The following is a 21,522-nucleotide window of genomic DNA, read 5'->3' as shown; positions in this document are numbered from 1 at the left end:
ATTCTTCTGCTCTCCAAATTGTACAGCAAATGTCAAACATAAAGGTGCCGGTAAATATTACACTTTTCTTCAAAGCAATCAGTTCTGCAAAAAAAACTAAAAAAATCAAATTTACAGCAAAAAAAATAGAATAAAAGAAAGAAAGATACACATATCGGAATCTACGACGGCGAAACTCCATACACGTGCAGTACGCCATAGTTTCCTTCACGGGAAAGGAAATAGTGTATATTTAGAAAATAAGTTAAATAAAGTATTGTTGTAGTAGCCACATATTTGCATGTGGAGATAGCAATCCTCATCGAGCTCCCTATTGGTGAGCATGTTCGTTCTGGTCTATTCGACCGATCGCCGCATTTACATGATGGCAATTGGTTGTTTTAAGGCGCCAACAATTCACATTATATATCATAAACGCTAAGTCTTTAAGCAAGAGCCGGTGCCTTCCAGCCACTTACTTAGACTCTCCACTCGATATCGCTGATTGTAATTATAACTACTTCGTGTGGAGCATTCCACTACCGCAATCTAAGGACGCGCCGACAAACAGATAGGAGCTCAAAGTTAAAGCCTGTCTGATGTCATTGTTATCCCGTGCCGGAGTCGTATGTCGTACTATGCATTTTCTCAGAGAACACCTCGTTTACCACGTTTTGGAAATAAAGGAGGTAAGTTATACATATATCACCTCGCCTCTAAAGAAATAAAATAAACATTTTGGGTTATTTTCTCTTTCGAGACGAACTTAATAATAGAAAATTCCTTACAATGGAATAGTAAATCTAGAGGATACCACACACCAACCATGTTGCGACGCATTTCGCCCTTGGTAGGAGCTCTTAGGACACTTGTGTTGTAGAGCTTTCAAACTACCTTGCTAGGTAGCATTTGTATCAATGTTATTGCTAAAATTTGTCTTTTGAAATGGATATAACTCTAGCAGTTCCTTTTCAAACCATATGTTGCTGGTAATAAAACGTGTCCAGGCCTCGCCTCCAGGACTCGCCTTATCATATCGATTATTGTAGGCACTCAGTATTTATACATAAGCCAGTGCCGCCCGACTTCTCACTGAGACACTCTACTCGATATCGCTATTTGTCTGCTGTCAAAAATTGCAAATTGTGCCCATGAACATTCAACTAAGGAACGTCGAACGACGTGCCGCAGTGCGACACCTTTTTGGAGAGAAGTTTTACATGGCATAGTGCCTCACAAATGTTGCCAGCATTAGGAGGGGAAAACCACCGTTGAAAATTTTTTCTGATGTTCTCGCCAGGATTCGAACCCATTCATTTAGCGTCATAGGTGGACATGCTAACCTCTGCGCTACGGTTTGTCTGCTGTCAGTCAATTGTACTTGTGATCTATTCATGTCCGCCTACGCATATGTTGAAATTTGACTCAGACATTTTTTTTGCCTCACTACGAAGCCGTTGGAAATTGTTAGAAATTCTTTGGGATTTAGATATAGTTCGCTTGATTTATACTAATGTGTTTATATAGAGGACCTTCTAAAATTTGGAATAGCTTTGTTAAGTTTCGTGGTATTCATTGAAATTGGATGATCAGTATTCAATGTATGACTCTATTTTCACCTATAGAATAAATGCATTTATAGAAGTATAGCAAGGGCATTTATAAATCGATATTTTCAATGTTCTTTTCCATTGCTTTTACTGTTTGTACAAAATTAGTCGAAATCGGTTCATATTAAGCTCTCATATACATATGTATATACATGCACCGATCGATTTTAACCTATAAAACAATATAAATCAGACTCATTTATGAACGGATATTCCGAAAATGGGGTATATTGTTTAAATTAAACTTCCATATGGAACCAATTTACACCCACATGGCTTCAATGTGGAACTTTATAACTATATGTTTTCATTTTTCATTAAGCAAATTAACGACGTCTCATAAAAGTTTCTCTCACAAAAACAGATATTTGAGACTTTTTATATGCGGTGTAAAATATTTGGGGTGTATTCTGGTTTTACTTTCATATTTCCCTTAAAAACAAAAATCCAAAAGTAATTAAACAAAAATCCAAAAAAAAAACTTCTAAGGTTTTATTTAAGATTAGGATTTATTTAGACGCTTTAGTCTCGTGATAATAAAAAGTTTTAAGGGGTGAAGGGAGAATGAAACCTAGAACACACCAGAGAAACGAAAAACGTTTCTACCATTCCCCCTTGATTTATACAATATTAACTTGTTTCTTAAATTTTTGCAAGAGTTTCAAGAAATTTCAACGAAATAAACGAAAACTTTTCAATCAAAAGAATTGCTTGCAAATAAATGGAGCCAATTGTTATGAAAATTGTTTTGATTTATTTTTTATTTTGTAACATAATTCTTATAGATATACAAATTTACTTTTTTCCTTAAAATTTGGTATCTAATTTAAATGATTTTCTAGGAGTTTTATCCTAGTTCAAAGCTTAAACTACAAGGTGATTTCTTAATGGTCATATTCTTTTTCCTGGGGTAATTTATATTAGGTCCACCATGCTTTTGTATTACCGCTAGAACCATGTAGCGGGTCATCATTTTCTTCGTGTTTTACATTAATCGTTTCGTCCAATTCCTCTAAATGGTCTTCTTGCATATCATGCTCTTCCCCCGTTTGATTAACATCGATATTACTATTCCTGATATTCGCATGTGGCCCCTTTGTTCTCTCTGCGCTTTCAACATATTTATGGAGGATTTTGAGCATTTCAATCTTGGCTCTTAATTTTGCGCTATCACCTAATTTCCTAAAAGTAGGCACCAATGAAAGACAGAAGGATATATCACCGTCACGTATCTTGAATGATGGCACTGGCGCCCCACTAGAACCCGCTGTTGTACTGGAAGCGGGATGAACGTTAGAGGTTTTTTTCAAGACATCGAAGTTTTTTATCACGTCTTTTGGAGTTTTGCGAAATTTCGGTGGTGCGGCGGCTGTTGAAGTTTTCTGGGATAAGACTTTTTGTGTAGGTTTGACGTTACGTTTGGGATTTCTTCGGAGATCGGGAGAGTCGGATCGTTCTTCTTCATTGGTATCGGTTGATTTGAGCAATTCTTCCATTACTTCGTCTGTGTCGTTTTCCTCCATGTAATATTGACTAATATTATCTTCATCCATGGATTCTGTTTTCGCTTTATTAGCACCGGTAAGTTTGAAACCAACGTATGGCCTCATAAATTCCATTTCCTCGAAATACACATATTTCCGCTTTTTGCTCGCATCCGAAGAGCTTGCCAGTTTAAGTTCACGGTAAAAATGGTCACGTATATGTTTCCATTTGGCTTGAATTTCATCCACTAAAGGGGAAGAAATAATAATTTAATGTTTTGAAGGCTAAAAACTACTGCTATGAATTACAACCATAACTATGAACAATGTTATCAATATTCCGAGTACTACATCGCGTTTACGGCTCGAAAATCTATAGTTTAGAACTGACAGATGAAAACTCGGTTATTTATTATATTTGACACATTTTTCAATTCATAGTTGTGGTTCAGGACTCCCACGGTCCTATGGTTCTATTTAGTAACTCATTATCATACTACCTCTTGCATCCTTTTCAACATCCGTGTAAGAGTCCCAATCCTCTTGTGGGGTCAACTTCTCACCGACTTCTAACCACAACTGATGTTTATGTTCTCTTTTCGGGTGTTCCAAAAGATCTCTATTGTATATGCCAGGACGACATTTAACTTCTCTTATTAAATCCTTCGAGTGGAAACCGGACATATTGACCAGTGTTAAAAATCAGCGTCTATAAACGCAAGATGAAAAACAAATGCAAGGGTTGCCAATAGCAATGAATAAAAAAACGTAACGTGACGTCTTTAATATTTATAACATGCATGAATACTACAAACTGCAAAATCTTATGGGTCCTTTACACCGGTTGTATGTATCATGATGCAAACCACAGAAAAATCTTGATCAGCCACGGAATTACAGACTCCGTCCTGGCCCCATAACGAAGGAACGATTCAAAGTTTTGCATATTTTTGCTTCAAACAAATTTGAGCTTCGTTATCCGACAAGAAAGGGTGTTTTAAACTTTTTGTACACGAGAAGATATTTAATGGTCGTGACCAATAATTTGGTTTATAAAAAAAAAATACATGGGTTGGCCATTATGTTTCAAAAATAATTTCGGGTATGTGGCGGCTGCTTTCTTAAATAAAATCCGCCTGAGAGGACCAATTTTGGACCATGTTTTGCGGCACTTGGATTCGTGTCCAGAACGTCGCTATACTTGATACATGTTATTTTCATGAAATATTTACTGCACTGCATAGTATGTGTTTTTATCAGCGGTTGACTATCTAATAGCATTTTAGAGTAAGTGTAATGTAGAAAAACAGGTAATCGCAGCGAATTAGAGCGAGGGCAGATGCTAAAGCGGAGAGGAGCAGTTTACGCCAGAATAGGAATAGTTTCCATTCTCAATCCTGCTGCAGCCAATCTGCACACTTTAAGCTCCGCTCCGAATATCTGAATGTAAGCCAAACCAAAAATTTCTATTTAAAAGATATTTGTCGTCTTGACATTCTAATATGCTCTAGCCAAGTTTGTGGAAATTCGTACGATTAAAGACATTCGCCTTATGTATTACACAGAAACTTGTTATTGATGTGGATCGTTGGATCGTGTAGATCATTTCATTTTTATTAATATAATATAAAAACTAACAAGGCCCATTATTAAATATTACAAACATTACGAAAAACGTAGTAACGACTAATTAAATTACAATTATTTTAAATTACTATTTATAGAATTAAGTACATTTGTAAACGAAAGGGTCCCCAGCCAGGTATATACATAAATTTCAAACATGACTTCCCAAGTCACCGATTTGACTACTCTTAACCATAGAGACCTTGTTTTCTTCCGTTTTGGTTGAACTGCAGTATGTGAAATTATCCGTCTGGGTTTGAATCCGAAATTCAGAACAACTTTTTAGAGTTGGTTATCCCTTCCTAACGCTGACGACATTTGTGAGCAACTTTTTAAATAGATAGTAACCTTGTACATGACATAAGATATGTAAAAAGGAGATCTCTTATCATTGAGCTTAATCTTGAATCGAACAGCACCCATTGATATGCGAGAAGTTTGCCCTCTGTTCCTTAATGAAATTTTCGTGTGCAGATTTACAAAAATAATTGTATTTCTACTTTTTAAATGTCGCCTTTGAGTATATACAATTAAACGGTGAAATGGAATTAAGCAGTAAACTATGCTTTATTCGCTTAAAAAAATACTGAAACAATTAGTTTGTACTCCTTTTCTTATCTGGTGTTTAATGTATCCCTATACAAGCCGACCTTCCGATTCAAACTCCTCAGCCCCTAGAAGTCATATTTATTCACTGTTGATTTCTCAAAGATAGTCCGCGCAGACTTAGCTAATGTTTGTAAATTTTATGCAGAATCTATGATAGTGGGTCTCAAGGTCCCACCAGGCCAAACTTTGTAATCTAACTGTAAATGTCGTATCAAGACCTCAAAAATTCAAAGCAGATTTAAAGATTTTCTGCCATTAATTAAAAAAAAAAATCGTTAATGGTGTTGCCTTGGGCTTTTTTAGGCCTTTAAATTAACAAATTATTTAGGGTTTTGCCTAATAAAATTAATAATTTCAATAATGCTTAAACAATGACAATCAATTGCAACATAAACACTGAAAGATCCAATTCATTAGTATAGGATTTACAATGATAATTTATTTGAAACTTAAGAAAAAAATAGTTCACAATCCCGAAAATCCTCGTTTCCATGTTACGTCCACCATACATTTTTTGTATTTCTATCTGAGCCATCCGAGTCTTCCGGCTTAATATTGTTTGAAAAGTTGACCTCAAACATATCTTTAGATTTTTCATCATCGTTATTGCGATAAGATTCCGGTTGTCTCCTTTTGACTTTGGGAATATCTTCTGTTTCAACGTACTTGTGGAGAATTGTAAGGATTTCAATTTTAGCCTTTAACCTTTTGCTTTCTTCCAATTTACGCATAGTTGGCACCAAGGAAAGGCAAAAAGATATGTCCCCATCGCGCATACTAATCGAGGGAATTGGGTTTTTAACTTGTGTCACTGTTGGTGTGCTAGGAGGGCGACGAATTCTTTCTGAGACTTTCTTCAACCCATCAAACTTGTTTATTATTTGTTCCCTTGTTAACTCTTTAGGAGTGGAACTAAAATGTTGGGGTATTTTTCTGGGCGCAACTTTTACTGCTCGACGTGGGCTCTTTCTACGTTCGTTATCAACTTGTATTTCCTCAAAGCTATGAGATTTCTCATCGGCCTCATCTTCCTTATTAACACTATTATCTTGATCTGTATCATATTCGTCTTCATCCATGGAGTCTCCAGATTTGGTACTCTGTTTACCTCTGCCAGAAAATTTCATACCAACAAATGGATTTAGAAACTCTAGATCATTATAGTATATATACTTTCTTTTTGTATGGGCTTGGCCGGTTCTTATAAGTTTAACCTCTCGAAGAAAATGATTTCGTAAATGTTTCCATTTGTGCTGGACTTCATCAACTGCAACGATTGCAAAAATGATAAATTGATTAATTATTGCCTTCAATGTTTATTTTGTGAATGGCACTTCATTTGGCCGCTATCCGTATACACAAATGACTGTGATTACATATACGAAATCACTAAACTCAACCTGGCTTCCAATGCAATATTTGGAGGCATTATCGAATCTTACCTTTTGCTTCTTTTTCATCCACTGTGAAATTGTCCCATTCGTCCGGTACTGTCAAGCTTTCTGCGACTTCTGTCCATAGCTGCTGCTTATGTTCCCTTTTAGGCTGATCAAGCTTTGACTTATCATATAGCCCCGGTCGCCGTTTCACTTCACGTATTAAATCTCTTGGATTTGAATCTGATAGATACTTTTTTAATTTTCTCCCAGAATCCATGTTTATTGGATCAAAGCGTCCCTCTTTTTCCACAGAGTATGTTACTGAAAAGTCGATTAACCGAATAACCACATCCTCCCGCAACCCCCTCAACAAAATTCGAATAACCTATTAAAAAAAGAAACAAAGTCGGCTTTTTGTGGTTGAATTTTTTCCATGGTTGAATTCAGGATACACTTATAAGGTGAAGTCATGCGAACAGCTGACTACATTTTTTAAACTTTTGTTTCGATTTTGCAGTAAATCTAAATGTCAAAGGCTTGATATTATTCTAAAATCCTAAAAAGATTTTCTATTTGATCCGATATTCCATACATAAGCAACAACAGCAACGATGTTATAATGATGAAAATACAAATATAAAACATATTTGTAGAAGATAAGTTGTAAAACAAAGTTTATTTCTAAAACTACTTTCACATTCAAGGGGGGGTAGATTTTTGTGGTTGTGCTAATGACCCTACCTCTTAATTGTATCATGGGCATCCGCAAGCGATGAGTTGTGATTAATGATATTGATTGATTGTGATTGATGATTACACATTTCTGTGTAAATTGTAATGACTGATGGTTATGTGTACATGTGAGGCATACATCCAGTATTCACTTTAGAAGTTTAACTCACTTGTCCTGCTGATGAAATATAGCAATTTAAGAGTTGCATACAAATACACTCTTATGTCAAATGGTTTGTTTAGACTTTAAAGTTTTTCAACATTTTCTTTATTCTTCCACATTTCTAATTATTTAATTCATAATTTATATATTTGTAATCACAAATCTTTTAATTTTTTTGGCTGCTGCACGTGGTAATGCAAATAAAAACTAGAATGTCAATTTGGCAGCGTACATAAGTTTGACAGAAGAGTGGGAATTTCTACCCCCATCCCCACAGGATACAATCCTGACAATCCGTTGACTTCGATGGTGTTGGACAAGTGAATCTACCTTCTATAATTGTACAATGCTTACATCCTCATGCTATTACAATGACCATGCAACATGATGTGCCATGTAAAGTCCCCATTACTTGGCAGACATTTGTTTACTTTATATTCAGTTGCTATCATCAGTTCTTATTAATAGTATTATATTATTTTTATTACAGAAATTTAAGAAATATACACAAATTTAACTGCATATAAGAAAACAAAAACTTTGTGCATCCAAACATGTCGGAAGTACGCATCAGGCCAAGACAGGTCTTGGTATTAATTATTGTGTTCCTAGTTATACTCCTAATGGTACATCGTAATGGCCAGAGAACATGTAATGGACCAGAATACCTCAAGGCAATGTACGCCAAACAGCAGGATGGGGAATTACCCACAATTTACTGTATAACACCGACATATGCCAGGCCACAGCAAAAGGCAGAACTTACTAGGTAACATTGTTGTTGGCAATGAGCCTGATAACAATTCTAAAGATAAAAAAGAGCATGATGACTAATTAATATCTTACAATTTCTCTGGATGATAGACTTTCCCATATATTTATGTTGGTACCTAACTTGCATTGGATAATAGTTGAGGATGCTGAAAAAACATCAAATCTGGTGAGGACTTTACTAGAGAGAGCAGGACTAACGCAACGATCTACACAATTGAATATTAAAACACCCACCGCTTTCAAGTTAAAGCACAATGATCCGAATTGGATAAAACCACGAGGGGTAGAACAAAGAAATCTCGCGCTGTCATGGATTCGCACAAATGCCGATGCTGATAAACACAGTGTTGTTTATTTCATGGATGATGACAACTCCTACAGCGTAGAATTATTTTCTGAAATGTCAAAAATCGAACCTGAACGTGTCGCAGTTTGGCCGGTGGGTTTAGTGGGGGGACTTATGGTGGAGAAGCCGTTGCTTAATCCCTCTACAAACGAAGTAGAAGGCTTCAATGCAGCTTGGCGCCCGGAAAGGCCTTTTCCCATCGATATGGCGGGTTTTGCCATAAGTACCGAATTATTTTTTAAATACCCTCAGGCAATTTTCAATTACGAAGTTCAGCGTGGCTATCAGGAAAGTGAAATTTTAAGACATTTAACTACAAGATCTCAACTACAACCTCTGGCTAATAATTGCCGGGACGTGTTGGTATGGCATACACGCACTGAAAAAACAAAATTGACTAACGAAGATGCCTTGAATAAGCAGGGCATAAAGTCAGACGACGGAATGGAGGTTTAGAATTTATTGAAATAATTTTCGTAAAATTTATCACACATTTTTGTAGCTTACCTTTTTCATTTCTTCTTCAGCATGTTCCTATGGTTAAACTTCGGGATTAGATTCTATTATTTTATTTATTCAATTAAAAAGTGAACATTTTTTGGGAATATTTATGTACATATGTATTGTGCAAGAAGTTATTTCCTTATGGAAATAAAATCTTACTGATTAGTCAATTTCTAAGGAAAGATCTTCTACGTTAAACGTCTTATAATATTACTTAAACCATTTTTTATTTAAACAATTAGTTTAATTTTATTGAGATTTTAGATACGACAACAACCGTTTTCAATCTACTGATAAAGACTATGCAAATATCAATCATTAGTTGATTAAAGTGAGAAAATATCAGTTAGCAGAATATTTTGTTTAACAATATATTCATCAAACCACTATCCATTGGCCGCATTGGGACCGTCTTCTTGATGTTTCTAATGAAGAAAATCGTAATTTAGATTTGGAATGATTTGAATTTTCTTAATACTCATTCTTTTATTTACAGATTTGTTATATAAAATTATAGAAAATATGAATAGATATATTTTAATTATATTTTGCAACTTCCAATACAAATTTGTAATTGTCTGATCAATCTCGTATTCTATCAGTTAATTCAACAGTCTTCCGTAATTTACGATGTAAAATAAAGGCAATAAATCATTTTCTAAAACAACTTCTTTTCAGATAAAACAATGGTTTATCACTTTTTAGTATTAAAATTGTTAAGCTGCTTTTGATCACTACTATAGTGCATTATAACCTACACCACCCGGCACGGGATTGCTGTGAGCATGACATAGGCTGGAATATTGAAGTCTGATCTGTGTGGTGTTTGTTCATTGCTGTCACGAGAAGCTTAACTGCGAGCTACAATTTATCGTTCACAGGTTGCGGATAGTGGAATGCTCCGTACGGAGTAGATGCTAACGCAGACGCGATAAGCGGTATCGAGCGGAGAGTCTCAGTGAGAGGCCGGTGGTACCGGCTCTTGCACAAATACTGAGTGCCTATGATGCTTGTTATAACAAGGCGAGTTCTTGACGCTTTTAAATATCCAATGGCCACTCTGTTCCCGCGGAGATCGGTCCTTTGGACAGGAACGAGCTTTCTCACCTAAAGGAGCTTGACGAGGATCGCCACCTTCGCATGAAAATGTGGCTACAACAACATACCCAACACGACAACTATGGTAGAAAGTATAATAACATAGCGCATTTGTTTGAAACATCCATAGGGGAAGAGAAGGATTTATTGATAAGTATAATAATCAACTCTGAATTACTTTCCGATTCGATCTAGCTATGTCCCCCGGTCTGTCTGTCCATGTTGAATTGTAATCAAAATTATGATCGCACATCCGATTATCTTGAAAATTCGCACAAACTTCTTTTTTGGGCTAGAGACGAAGCCCATTGAAATTGGAAGAAATGGATTCATAAAAATGTTAGTCCGATTTGAACTAATATTCCAATCGGTTTAATTTTAGATTTAGCTCATATATATATGTATCACCCAATTTCCTCTTCTAAAGCTGATCTCAAAAAATGGCACGTATTGTATGTATTGTATTGATGTATTTTTTATGAATTTTACTTAGTGTACGGAATTATATGTTCGTCCGATTTGGACTAAAATAGGGATAAAGTTGTCATTTGTAAATTGGTCTCCACGCACAAAGCATTATCTTATTATTCTTGAAACTGCTGATGAATTTTATAGAAATCGTTTCAGATTTTCATATAGCTCCCAAATATATGAAACGCCTGATCGACCATCAGCAAATTTGGCACACATTGTTTTTTTTTACATATCTATACTTTACTTTTTTTTAATTTCGATGTAGCTCCCCACTTTTGATGTAGAATCTGATGATATCGGTTTAGACATTTTCCAATTTATGTGTATAGGGTAGTTGTAGAGTATTATATAGTCGGCACCGCCCGACTTTTGCCATTCTTTAATTGTTTCAAAGCGTATAATTACTGTTTTTGTTTCTTGGGCATTTTACTTATGGCTTTCCTACTTCAACTTTGTTAATTTTTGTTGAGATAAAGTAATAGGTGGTATATTTTCAATGATTTTGCACCACTTTACTCGATAGACTGCTGCGACTAGCCTCGCTTGCTAGACCATTCTACACAACTTTTCAACATATTTTCAATTCTGTGGTCGTCTTTGAATTACAGCCGAAGACGACCACATAAGCGTCTTTAATGTCGTACTTTTTATGAATTGTCAGGCAAAAAAGCAACCTCTTGATTTGCTACCCTTATATACTAAAGCGCAATAAAGCTTATGAAAGGACTGACAAAAAAAATGAATTTTATTACAATAACTTCTCTCCTTTATTTCATAATTAAAGCCAAATAGGTAAAAAGCCAATTCTAAAGTAATCTAAATTTGTGTCAACCAAAAAGTATTTTTACCATGCAAACACCTGATCAGTTTTTCATGGCGTACAACTCAATCTGTTCCCAATCGAAAGTCTGCCTAATGTAAACTTGGTTTAGGTTCATCAACCGTTTGTGTTATTTTTCGTGTTTTATTTCCTTTTACAATAGATTAAACAAAATGTTTAGGCAGCAACCTTAATAGCAGATAACCCTGACAAATTCATTTCACATTTTCGAATTATTAAATTACTTTTCAAAATGTTGTGTTAATTTAAATATATTGTACGTTCAACAACCGTTGTTTGGCAAATGAACTGAAATGAGTCATTTAATAATAAAGCGCAGAAACATAGCGTTGGTATCGAGGAAAATACAAACGCCAACTGGAATTGCGAAAAAGCAGTTTAACTTGAGTTCAATGCTTTCTGACCGTATTATATAGGTGTTAGTAAAGGCCTGTCGGTTGCACCAACTGTTTGAAACAGAAAATAATTATACCCTTAGTGCAACACTGAACAGGCTTAGTATCGAAAGTAATTTTGAACGTTTCACAAGTTTTAAGCGGATCAGTACAACCCGTTAGAGCAAACAATCAACCACATATTTTGAAACAATTTGAGAAAGGGATCGTATCCTTGGGACCACATACGCATTTGAGAGAATTTTTTTAAACTGAAATGGAACGTTGGCGCGGAAAGGTTGCTGTCGTCACGGGAGCTAGTGGAGGCATTGGGTGGGCTATTTGCAAGGAGCTTTTAAATGCCGATATGATTGTCATTGGATTAGCCCGCCGACTCCAGGCCATGGAAGAACTGAAAACCCAGTTACCCTCTAACCAAAAAGACCGCTTCTTTCCCCGTGAATGTGATCTTACTTCTTTGCCCTCGCTGCGTACCGCTTTCCATTGGTTGGAGCAGCGTTTCGCACAGAGAATGCATGTCTTAATTAATAATGCGGGAATGTGTGAATTTTTTAAACTATTGGATGCTGGAAATGATGAGACTCTTAAACAAGTCATTGAGGTAAATCTTATGGGTGCTGTGTATTGTACCAAGGAAGCATACCGTCTAATGAAAAAAGCCATGGAATTTGGGGAGGAATGTCATGTGATTAATGTTAACAGTCTACTGGGCCACACCGTTCCGGAAGCTATACCTGGATGTGGTTTTAATTTGTATCCCGTTGCCAAGCATGCCTTAAGAGCTACCAATGAAGTTTTGCGAAGGGAAATGTCTGAAGACAAGCTTCTACGTTTATCGGTATGTATGGACATGCCATCAAATGTAATTTGGTGTAGCTAATTGCAAAATAAAATATTATAATTTATTCCACAAAAGGTCAGTCGGCTCCATTTAGGCGTTGATTTCTCTGCCATTGAAGCATTAAAGTTATGAAGGTAGCAATTGCTGCAAAATACTTTTAAAATTCATTACAGTTGCAAGAGTTAACACTTAAGCTAGTTAGTAATGATAAAAAAGTGTTTGGTTTAAATGAAAATTTCTCTCGTATTTTCTTTTCAGGAGATTAGTCCAGGATTGACTGATACAGACTTTGGCACGAAGGAGCAATTGTCAAGCAATTTGGATAAATTCCCTAATTTTGTGGATCCATTAAAACCAGAAGATGTCGCGAGAGGCATCGCATTTATTCTGGGTTCACCGCAACATGTCACTATAGCAGAATTATTGATGGTACCATCTACTGAAAAGTACTAAGCAATGAGCAATGCACTCTACATTCTTAATGATAGATAGCTGCAAACTATGTAATTGCAATAAGTTATTGTATTCCAGTTAGTAATTAATTGACAGTGTGAATGTTTATTTAACGAATGTTAACATAACAACAAACTAGTAGAAAAAGGTTTAAATAGAAATTGTACAAAATTTGTATGAGTTTAAAGATAGAGAATTTTTTTGTTTTAAAGGAAAAAAAGCCAGGTTATTATTTTTGTTATTTTAAAATTTGTTTAGGAAATTGCCAAAACGTACACAGTTGAATAATAAATAACTCTTCTTAAATATATCTATCTATTTTTTTGGTAAGAACTTGTAAATGGTTAATATGGTCAAACATCAGTAAAATCAGTTCTTGAATCTAAAAGTCGACGAAACACCGTTTTGAAGATGAAACGCCGTTTTGAAATACACTAGCAGCTCGTCAACATCGTGCTACAAATGTTTGTGAATCTAAAGCACGATGAACCATCGAAATACATCATCAGCTCATGGAAATAGCGCTTTTTTAGATCAAAAATGGAAATTTCTAAAATATGATATATTCTCTAAATAAAGTTTCGATAAGGAATTGTATTGGCGAAAGTTTAAAAAAAAAATCGAAAAAAAGTCTTTTGACCGTTTTTCAGACAGAAGCAACAAAATCACCAAAATCTGAAAAATGTAAATGAATATAAAGGGCAATGAGTCAAAATTTCAAAATTCGTCATCAGCGCGACACAATCGCCCGTTCTTGCACTGAGAACGGTTTATTTTAAGTCAAAAATGGGAACGTGAAAAATCTAATATATGCTTTGAATTCGGTTTCCGACGAGAAATTATATTCGCCAAATTTTTTTGGCATCTCATTAGCCTGAAACCTACGCGTTTTTAGGGGAAAAAATGGGAATTTCAAAATTCTGATATATGCTCTGCATACAGTTTTCGATGTGGAGTTAAGTTTTTTTACGAAAATCGAAAAAAAAATATGGAGCGTAATTCGCATGAAACATACGCGTTTTTAGGGAAGAAATAGGAAAACTCAATGAGGAATTACATTCGGCAAAGTTTTTTTTCAAAAATCGAAATAAAGTTTTTTACCATTTTTCAGAGGCTTTAAGTCATTCATATTTTTGGCAATCAGCTCCATTTCGAAATTTTCAAAATCTCAAAAATGTTGGCAAACCTGAAGGACAATGAAAAAAAAATTTAGAAATTAATCATTAGCGCGTCAAAACCGTGCGTATTTGCACTGAAATCGGAGGATATTTTGGCAAGAAATGAAAATTTTGAAAATCTGAAATATGCTCTGAATTCAGTATTCAATGAGGAATTGCATTCGCCAATGTTTTTTACGAAAACCGAAAAAATAATATGGCGCGTCATTGACATGAATCCTACGCGTTTTTAGGGAAAAAATTGGAATTTCAAAAATCTGAAATATGCTCTGAATTCAGTATTCGATGAGGAATTATTTTCTGCAATGTTTTTTACGAAAAGCGAAAAAAAGTTTTTTTTGACCATTTTTCAGACAAGTATAAGTCATTGAAATTTTCGAAAATCAGCACAATTTCAAAATTTTCAAAATCTCAAAACTGTTGGCGAATCTAAAGGACAATTAGGAAAATTTCCGAAATCTGTCATCAGAGCGTCAAAATCGCGCGTATTTTCACTTAAATCGACACGTTTTTAGTCAACAAATGGCTTTTTTGAACATTTGAAATATGCTCTGAATTCAGTTTTCGATGGGGAATTATATTCGCCAACATTTTTTGCGAAAAGCGAAAAAAAGTTTTTTTGACCATTTTTCAGACAAGGCTATAAGTCATTGAAATTTTCGAAAATCGCCAAAATTTCGAAGTTTTCAAAATCTCAAAACTGTTGGCGAATCTAAAGGACAATGAGGCAAAATTTCGAAATCTGTCATCAGAGCGTCAAAATCGCGCGTATTTTCACTTAAATCGACACGTTTTTTGTCAACAAATGGGTATTTTGAACATTTGAAATATGCTCTGAATTCAGTTTTCGATGGGGAATTATATTCGCCAACATTTTTTACGAAAAACAAAAAAAAGTTTTTTTGACCATTTTTCAGACAAGGCTATAAGTCATTGAAATTTTCGAAAATCGCCAAAATTTCGAAGTTTTCAAAATCTCAAAACTGTTGGCGAATCTAAAGGACAATGAGGCAAAATTTCGAAATCTGTCATCAGAGCGTCAAAATCGCGCGTATTTTCACATAAATCGACACGTTTTTTGTCAACAAATGGGTTTTTTGAACATTTGAAATATGCTCTGAATTCAGTTTTCGATGGGGAATTATATTCGCCAACATTTTTTGCGAAAAGCGAAAAAAGTTTTTTTGACCATTTTTCAGACAAGGCTATAAGTCATTGAAATTTTCGAAAATCGCCAAAATTTCGAAGTTTTCAAAATCTCAAAACTGTTGGCGAATCTAAAGGACAATGAGGCAAAATTTCGAAATCTGTCATCAGAGCGTCAAAATCGCACGTATTTTCACTTAAATCGACACGTTTTTTGTCAACAAATGGGTTTTTTGAACATTTGAAATATGCTCTGAATTCAGTTTTCGATGGGGAATTATATTCGCCAACATTTTTTGCGAAAAGCGAAAAAAAGTTTTTTTGACCATTTTTCAGACAAGGCTATAAGTCATTGAAATTTTCGAAAATCACCAAAATTTCGAAGTTTTCAAAATCTCAAAACTGTTGGCGAATCTAAAGGACAATGAGGCAAAATTTCGAAATCTGTCATCAGAGCGTCAAAATCGCGCGTATTTTCACTTAAATCGACACGTTTTTTGTCAACAAATGGGTATTTTGAACATTTGAAATATGCTCTGAATTCAGTTTTCGATGGGGAATTATATTCGCCAACATTTTGTGCGAAAAGCGAAAAAAAAGTTTTTTTGACCATTTTTCAGACAAGGCTATAAGTCATTGAAATTTTCGAAAATCGCCAAAATTTCGAATTTTTCAAAATCTCAAAACTGTTGGCGAATCTAAAGGACAATGAGGCAAAATTTCGAAATCTGTCATCAGAGCGTCAAAATCGCGCGTATTTTCACTTAAATCGACACGTTTTTTGTCAACAAATGGGTTTTTTGAACATTTGAAATATGCTCTGAATTCAGTTTTCGATGGGGAATTATATTCGCCAACATTTTTTGCGAAAAGCGGAAAAAAGTTTTTTTGACCATTTTTCAGACAAGTCATTGAAATTTTCGAAAATCGCCAAAATTTCGAATTTTTCAAAATCTCAAAACTGTTGGCGAATCTAAAGGACAATGAGGCAAAATTTCGAAATCTGTCATCAGAGAGTCAAAATCGCGCGTATTTTCACTTAAATCGACACGTTTTTTGTCAACAAATGGGTATTTTGAACATTTGAAATATGCTCTGAATTCAGTTTTCGATGGGGAATTATATTCGCCAACATTTTTTGCGAAAAGCGAAAAGAAGTTTTTTTGACCATTTTTCAGACAAGGCTATAAGTCATTGAAATTTTCGAAAATCGCCAAAATTTCGAAGTTTTCAAAATCTCAAAACTGTTGGCGAATCTAAAGGACAATGGGGCAAAATTTCGAAATCTGTCATCAGAGCGTCAAAATCGCGCGTATTTTCACTTAAATCGACACATTTTTTGTCAACAAATGGGTTTTTTGAACATTTGAAATATGCTCTGAATTCAGTTTTCGATGGGGAATTATATTCGCCAACATTTTTTGCGAAAAGCGAAAAAAAGTTTTTTTGACCATTTTTCAGACAAGGCTATAAGTCATTGAAATTTTCGAAAATCGCCAAAATTTCGAAGTTTTCAAAATCTCAAAACTGTTGGCGAATCTAAAGGACAATGAGGCAAAATTTCGAAATCTGTCATCAGAGCGTCAAAATCGCGCGTATTTTCACTTAAATCGACACGTTTTTTGTCAACAAATGGGTTTTTTGAACATTTGAAATATGCTCTGAATTCAGTTTTCGATGGGGAATTATATTCGCCAACATTTTTTGCGAAAAGCGAAAAAAAGTTTTTTTGACCATTTTTCAGACAAGGCTATATGTCATCAGAGCGTCAAAATCGCGCGTATTTTCACTTAAATCGACACATTTTTTGTCAACAAATGGGTTTTTTGAACATTTGAAATATGCTCTGAATTCAGTTTTCGATGGGGAATTATATTCGCCAACATTTTTTGCGAAAAGCGAAAAAAAGTTTTTTTGACCATTTTTCAGACAAGGCTATAAGTCATTGAAATTTTCGAAAATCGCCAAAATTTCGAAGTTTTCAAAATCTCAAAACTGTTGGCGAATCTAAAGGACAATGAGGCAAAATTTCGAAATCTGTCATCAGAGCGTCAAAATCGCGCGTATTTTCACTTAAATCGACACGTTTTTTGTCAACAAATGGGTTTTTTGAACATTTGAAATATGCTCTGAATTCAGTTTTCGATGGGGAATTATATTCGCCAACATTTTTTGCGAAAAGCGAAAAAAAGTTTTTTTGACCATTTTTCAGACAAGGCTATAAGTCATTGAAATTTTCGAAAATCGCCAAAATTTCGAAGTTTTCAAAATCTCAAAACTGTTGGCGAATCTAAAGGACAATGAGGCAAAATTTCGAAATCTGTCATCAGAGCGTCAAAATCGCGCGTATTTTCACTTAAATCGACACTTTTTTGTCAACAAATGGGTTTTTTGAACATTTGAAATATGCTCTGAATTCAGTTTTCGATGGGGAATTATATTCGCCAACATTTTTTGCGAAAAGCGAAAAAAAGTTTTTTTGACCATTTTTCAGACAAGGCTATAAGTCATTGAAATTTTCGAAAATCGCCAAAATTTCGAAGTTTTCAAAATCTCAAAACTGTTGGCGAATCTAAAGGACTATGAGGCAAAATTTCGAAATCTGTCATCAGAGCGTCAAAATCGCGCGTATTTTCACTTAAATCGACACGTTTTTTGTCAACAAATGGGTATTTTGAACATTTGAAATATGCTCTGAACTCAGTTTTCGATGGGGAATTATATTCGCCAACATTTTTTGCGAAAAGCGAAAAAAGTTTTTTTGACCATTTTTCAGACAAGGCTATAAGTCATTGAAATTTTCGAAAATCGCCAAAATTTCGAAGTTTTCAAAATCTCAAAACTGTTGGCGAATCTAAAGGACAATGAGGCAAAATTTCGAAATCTGTCATCAGAGCGTCAAAATCGCACGTATTTTCACTTAAATCGACACGTTTTTTGTCAACAAATGGGTTTTTTGAACATTTGAAATATGCTCTGAATTCAGTTTTCGATGGGGAATTATATTCGCCAACATTTTTTGCGAAAAGCGAAAAAAAGTTTTTTTGACCATTTTTCAGACAAGGCTATAAGTCATTGAAATTTTCGAAAATCGCCAAAATTTCGAAGTTTTCAAAATCTCAAAACTGTTGGCGAATCTAAAGGACAATGAGGCAAAATTTCGAAATCTGTCATCAGAGCGTCAAAATCGCGCGTATTTTCACTTAAATCGACACGTTTTTTGTCAACAAATGGGTTTTTTGAACATTTGAAATATGCTCTGAATTCAGTTTTCGATGGGGAATTATATTCGCCAACATTTTTTGCGAAAAGCGAAAAAAAGTTTTTTTGACCATTTTTCAGACAAGGCTATAAGTCATTGAAATTTTCGAAAATCGCCAAAATTTCGAAGTTTTCAAAATCTCAAAACTGTTGGCGAATCTAAAGGACAATGAGGCAAAATTTCGAAATCTGTCATCAGAGCGTCAAAATCGCGCGTATTTTCACTTAAATCGACACGTTTTTTGTCAACAAATGGGTTTTTTGAACATTTGAAATATGCTCTGAATTCAGTTTTCGATGGGGAATTATATTCGCCAACAGTTTTTGCGAAAAGCGAAAAAAAGTTTTTTTGACCATTTTTCAGACAAGGCTATAAGTCATTGAAATTTTCGAAAATCGCCAAAATTTCGAAGTTTTCAAAATCTCAAAACTGTTGGCGAATCTAAAGGACAATGAGGCAAAATTTCGAAATCTGTCATCAGAGCGTCAAAATCGCGCGTATTTTCACTTAAATCGACACGTTTTTTGTCAACAAATGGGTATTTTGAACATTTGAAATATGCTCTGAACTCAGTTTTCGATGGGGAATTATATTCGCCAACATTTTTTGCGAAAAGCGAAAAAAGTTTTTTTGACCATTTTTCAGACAAGGCTATAAGTCATTGAAATTTTCGAAAATCGCCAAAATTTCGAAGTTTTCAAAATCTCAAAACTGTTGGCGAATCTAAAGGACAATGGGGCAAAATTTCGAAATCTGTCATCAGAGCGTCAAAATCGCGCGTATTTTCACTTAAATCGACACTTTTTTGTCAACAAATGGGTTTTTTGAACATTTGAAATATGCTCTGAATTCAGTTTTCGATGGGGAATTATATTCGCCAACATTTTTTGCGAAAAGCGAAAAAAAGTTTTTTTGACCATTTTTCAGACAAGGCTATAAGTCATTGAAATTTTCGAAAATCGCCAAAATTTCGAAGTTTTCAAAATCTCAAAACTGTTGGCGAATCTAAAGGACAATGAGGCAAAATTTCGAAATCTGTCATCAGAGCGTCAAAATCGCGCGTATTTTCACTTAAATCGACACGTTTTTTGTCAACAAATGGGTATTTTGAACATTTGAAATATGCTCTGAATTCAGTTTTCGATGGGGAATTATATTCGCCAACATTTTTTACGAAAAACAAAAAAAAGTTTTTTTGACCATTTTTCAGACAAGGCTAAAAGTCATTGAAATTTTCGAAAATCGCCAAAATTTCGAAGTTTTCAAAATCTCAAAACTGTTGGCGAATCTAAAGGACAATGAGGCAAAATTTCGAAATCTGTCATCAGAGCGTCAAAATCGCGCGTATTTTCACATAAATCGACACGTTTTTTGTCAACAAATGGGTTTTTTGAACATTTGAAATATGCTCTGAATTCAGTTTTCGATGGGGAATTATATTCGCCAACATTTTTTGCGAAAAGCGAAAAAAGTTTTTTTGACCATTTTTCAGACAAGGCTATAAGTCATTGAAATTTTCGAAAATCGCCAAAATTTCGAAGTTTTCAAAATCTCAAAACTGTTGGCGAATCTAAAGGACAATGAGGCAAAATTTCGAAATCTGTCATCAGAGCGTCAAAATCGCACGTATTTTCACTTAAATCGACACGTTTTTTGTCAACAAATGGGTTTTTTGAACATTTGAAATATGCTCTGAATTCAGTTTTCGATGGGGAATTATATTCGCCAACATTTTTTGCGAAAAGCGAAAAAAAGTTTTTTTGACCATTTTTCAGACAAGGCTATAAGTCATTGAAATTTTCGAAAATCGCCAAAATTTCGAAGTTTTCAAAATCTCAAAACTGTTGGCGAATCTAAAGGACAATGAGGCAAAATTTCGAAATCTGTCATCAGAGCGTCAAAATCGCACGTATTTTCACTTAAATCGACACGTTTTTTGTCAACAAATGGGTTTTTTGAACATTTGAAATATGCTCTGAATTCAGTTTTCGATGGGGAATTATATTCGCCAACATTTTTTGCGAAAAGCGAAAAAAGTTTTTTTGACCATTTTTCAGACAAGGCTATAAGTCATTGAAATTTTCGAAAATCGCCAAAATTTCGAAGTTTTCAAAATCTCAAAACTGTTGGCGAATCTAAAGGACAATGAGGCAAAATTTCGAAATCTGTCATCAGAGCGTCAAAATCGCACGTATTTTCACTTAAATCGACACGTTTTTTGTCAACAAATGGGTTTTTTGAACATTTGAAATATGCTCTGAATTCAGTTTCGATGGGGAATTATATTCGCCAACATTTTTTGCGAAAAGCGAAAAAAAGTTTTTTTGACCATTTTTCAGACAAGGCTATAAGTCATTGAAATTTTCGAAAATCGCCAAAATTTCGAAGTTTTCAAAATCTCAAAACTGTTGGCGAATCTAAAGGACAATGAGGCAAAATTTCGAAATCTGTCATCAGAGCGTCAAAATCGCGCGTATTTTCACTTAAATCGACACGTTTTTTGTCAACAAATGGGTTTTTTGAACATTTGAAATATGCTCTGAATTCAGTTTTCGATGGGGAATTATATTCGCCAACATTTTTTGCGAAAAGCGAAAAAAAGTTTTTTTGACCATTTTTCAGACAAGG

At 34.7% G+C, this 21,522-nt stretch overlaps 4 protein-coding genes across 6 annotated transcripts; 2 read left to right on the top strand and 2 right to left on the bottom strand.

Annotated features, from left to right (window-relative positions):
- The first annotated feature begins 99 nt into the window (after positions 1-99).
- On the top strand, positions 100-9,317 carry LOC106093241 (galactosylgalactosylxylosylprotein 3-beta-glucuronosyltransferase I). Its single transcript, XM_013260269.2, has 3 exons — positions 100-668; positions 8,073-8,351; positions 8,447-9,317. The coding sequence occupies exons 2-3, from the start codon at positions 8,137-8,139 to the stop codon at positions 9,156-9,158; spliced, it is 927 nt and encodes a 308-aa protein (XP_013115723.1). The 5' UTR covers positions 100-668; positions 8,073-8,136; the 3' UTR covers positions 9,159-9,317.
- Positions 2,333-3,801, bottom strand: LOC106093223 (uncharacterized). Its single transcript, XM_013260246.2, has 2 exons — positions 3,574-3,801; positions 2,333-3,321 (listed from the first exon to the last, which is right to left on the bottom strand). Exons 1-2 carry the CDS (start codon positions 3,755-3,757, stop codon positions 2,510-2,512), a joined length of 996 nt encoding a protein of 331 aa, XP_013115700.2. The 5' UTR covers positions 3,758-3,801; the 3' UTR covers positions 2,333-2,509.
- Positions 5,722-7,030, bottom strand: LOC106093230 (uncharacterized). The gene is made up of 2 exons (XM_013260257.2): positions 6,751-7,030; positions 5,722-6,575 (listed from the first exon to the last, which is right to left on the bottom strand). Exons 1-2 carry the CDS (start codon positions 6,962-6,964, stop codon positions 5,803-5,805), a joined length of 987 nt encoding a protein of 328 aa, XP_013115711.1. The 5' UTR covers positions 6,965-7,030; the 3' UTR covers positions 5,722-5,802.
- Positions 9,318-11,065: 1,748 nt separating the features above from the next.
- On the top strand, positions 11,066-13,578 carry LOC106092855 (farnesol dehydrogenase). Of its 3 annotated transcripts, none has more exons than XR_001222247.2 (3): positions 11,066-12,852; positions 12,931-13,052; positions 13,114-13,202. XR_001222247.2 is itself a non-coding variant. In XM_013259802.2 (3 exons), exons 1-2 carry the CDS (start codon positions 12,271-12,273, stop codon positions 12,985-12,987), a joined length of 639 nt encoding a protein of 212 aa, XP_013115256.1. In that variant the 5' UTR covers positions 11,066-12,270; the 3' UTR covers positions 12,988-12,989; positions 13,114-13,197. The 3 variants fall into 3 exon arrangements, 2 of the variants coding, with proteins under 2 accessions (XP_013115256.1, XP_013115243.1); XM_013259802.2 differs by having other exon boundaries at positions 12,931-12,989; positions 13,114-13,197; XM_013259789.2 differs by lacking the exon at positions 12,931-13,052 and having other exon boundaries at positions 13,114-13,578.
- Positions 13,579-21,522: the final 7,944 nt, after the last annotated feature.

Source organism: Stomoxys calcitrans, chromosome 4 (genome assembly GCF_963082655.1).
Source record: "Stomoxys calcitrans chromosome 4, idStoCalc2.1, whole genome shotgun sequence".
Taxonomy (NCBI): Eukaryota; Metazoa; Arthropoda; class Insecta; order Diptera; family Muscidae; genus Stomoxys; species Stomoxys calcitrans.
Note: the sequence above shows the minus strand (reverse complement) of the source record. Positions and strands in the feature narration are given on the sequence as shown.

What these genes read in the sequence shown, in the direction of transcription:
- LOC106093223 (XM_013260246.2), bottom strand. Translation starts at nt 3,757, where the DNA reads ATGTCCGGTTTCCACTCGAAGGATTTAATAAGAGAAGTTAAATGTCGT. An exon ending in TGTTGAAAAGGATGCAAGAG is followed by an intron (nt 3,322 to 3,573) that starts GTAGTATGATAA and finishes CTTCCCCTTTAG; the next exon opens with TGGATGAAATTCAAGCCAAA.
- LOC106093230 (XM_013260257.2), bottom strand. Translation starts at nt 6,964, where the DNA reads ATGGATTCTGGGAGAAAATTAAAAAAGTATCTATCAGATTCAAATCCA. An exon ending in GGATGAAAAAGAAGCAAAAG is followed by an intron (nt 6,576 to 6,750) that starts GTAAGATTCGAT and finishes CAATCGTTGCAG; the next exon opens with TTGATGAAGTCCAGCACAAA.
- LOC106093241 (XM_013260269.2), top strand. Translation starts at nt 8,137, where the DNA reads ATGTCGGAAGTACGCATCAGGCCAAGACAGGTCTTGGTATTAATTATT. An exon ending in CAAAAGGCAGAACTTACTAG is followed by an intron (nt 8,352 to 8,446) that starts GTAACATTGTTG and finishes TCTGGATGATAG; the next exon opens with ACTTTCCCATATATTTATGT.
- LOC106092855 (XM_013259789.2), top strand. Translation starts at nt 12,271, where the DNA reads ATGGAACGTTGGCGCGGAAAGGTTGCTGTCGTCACGGGAGCTAGTGGA. An exon ending in ACAAGCTTCTACGTTTATCG is followed by an intron (nt 12,853 to 13,113) that starts GTATGTATGGAC and finishes TTTTCTTTTCAG; the next exon opens with GAGATTAGTCCAGGATTGAC.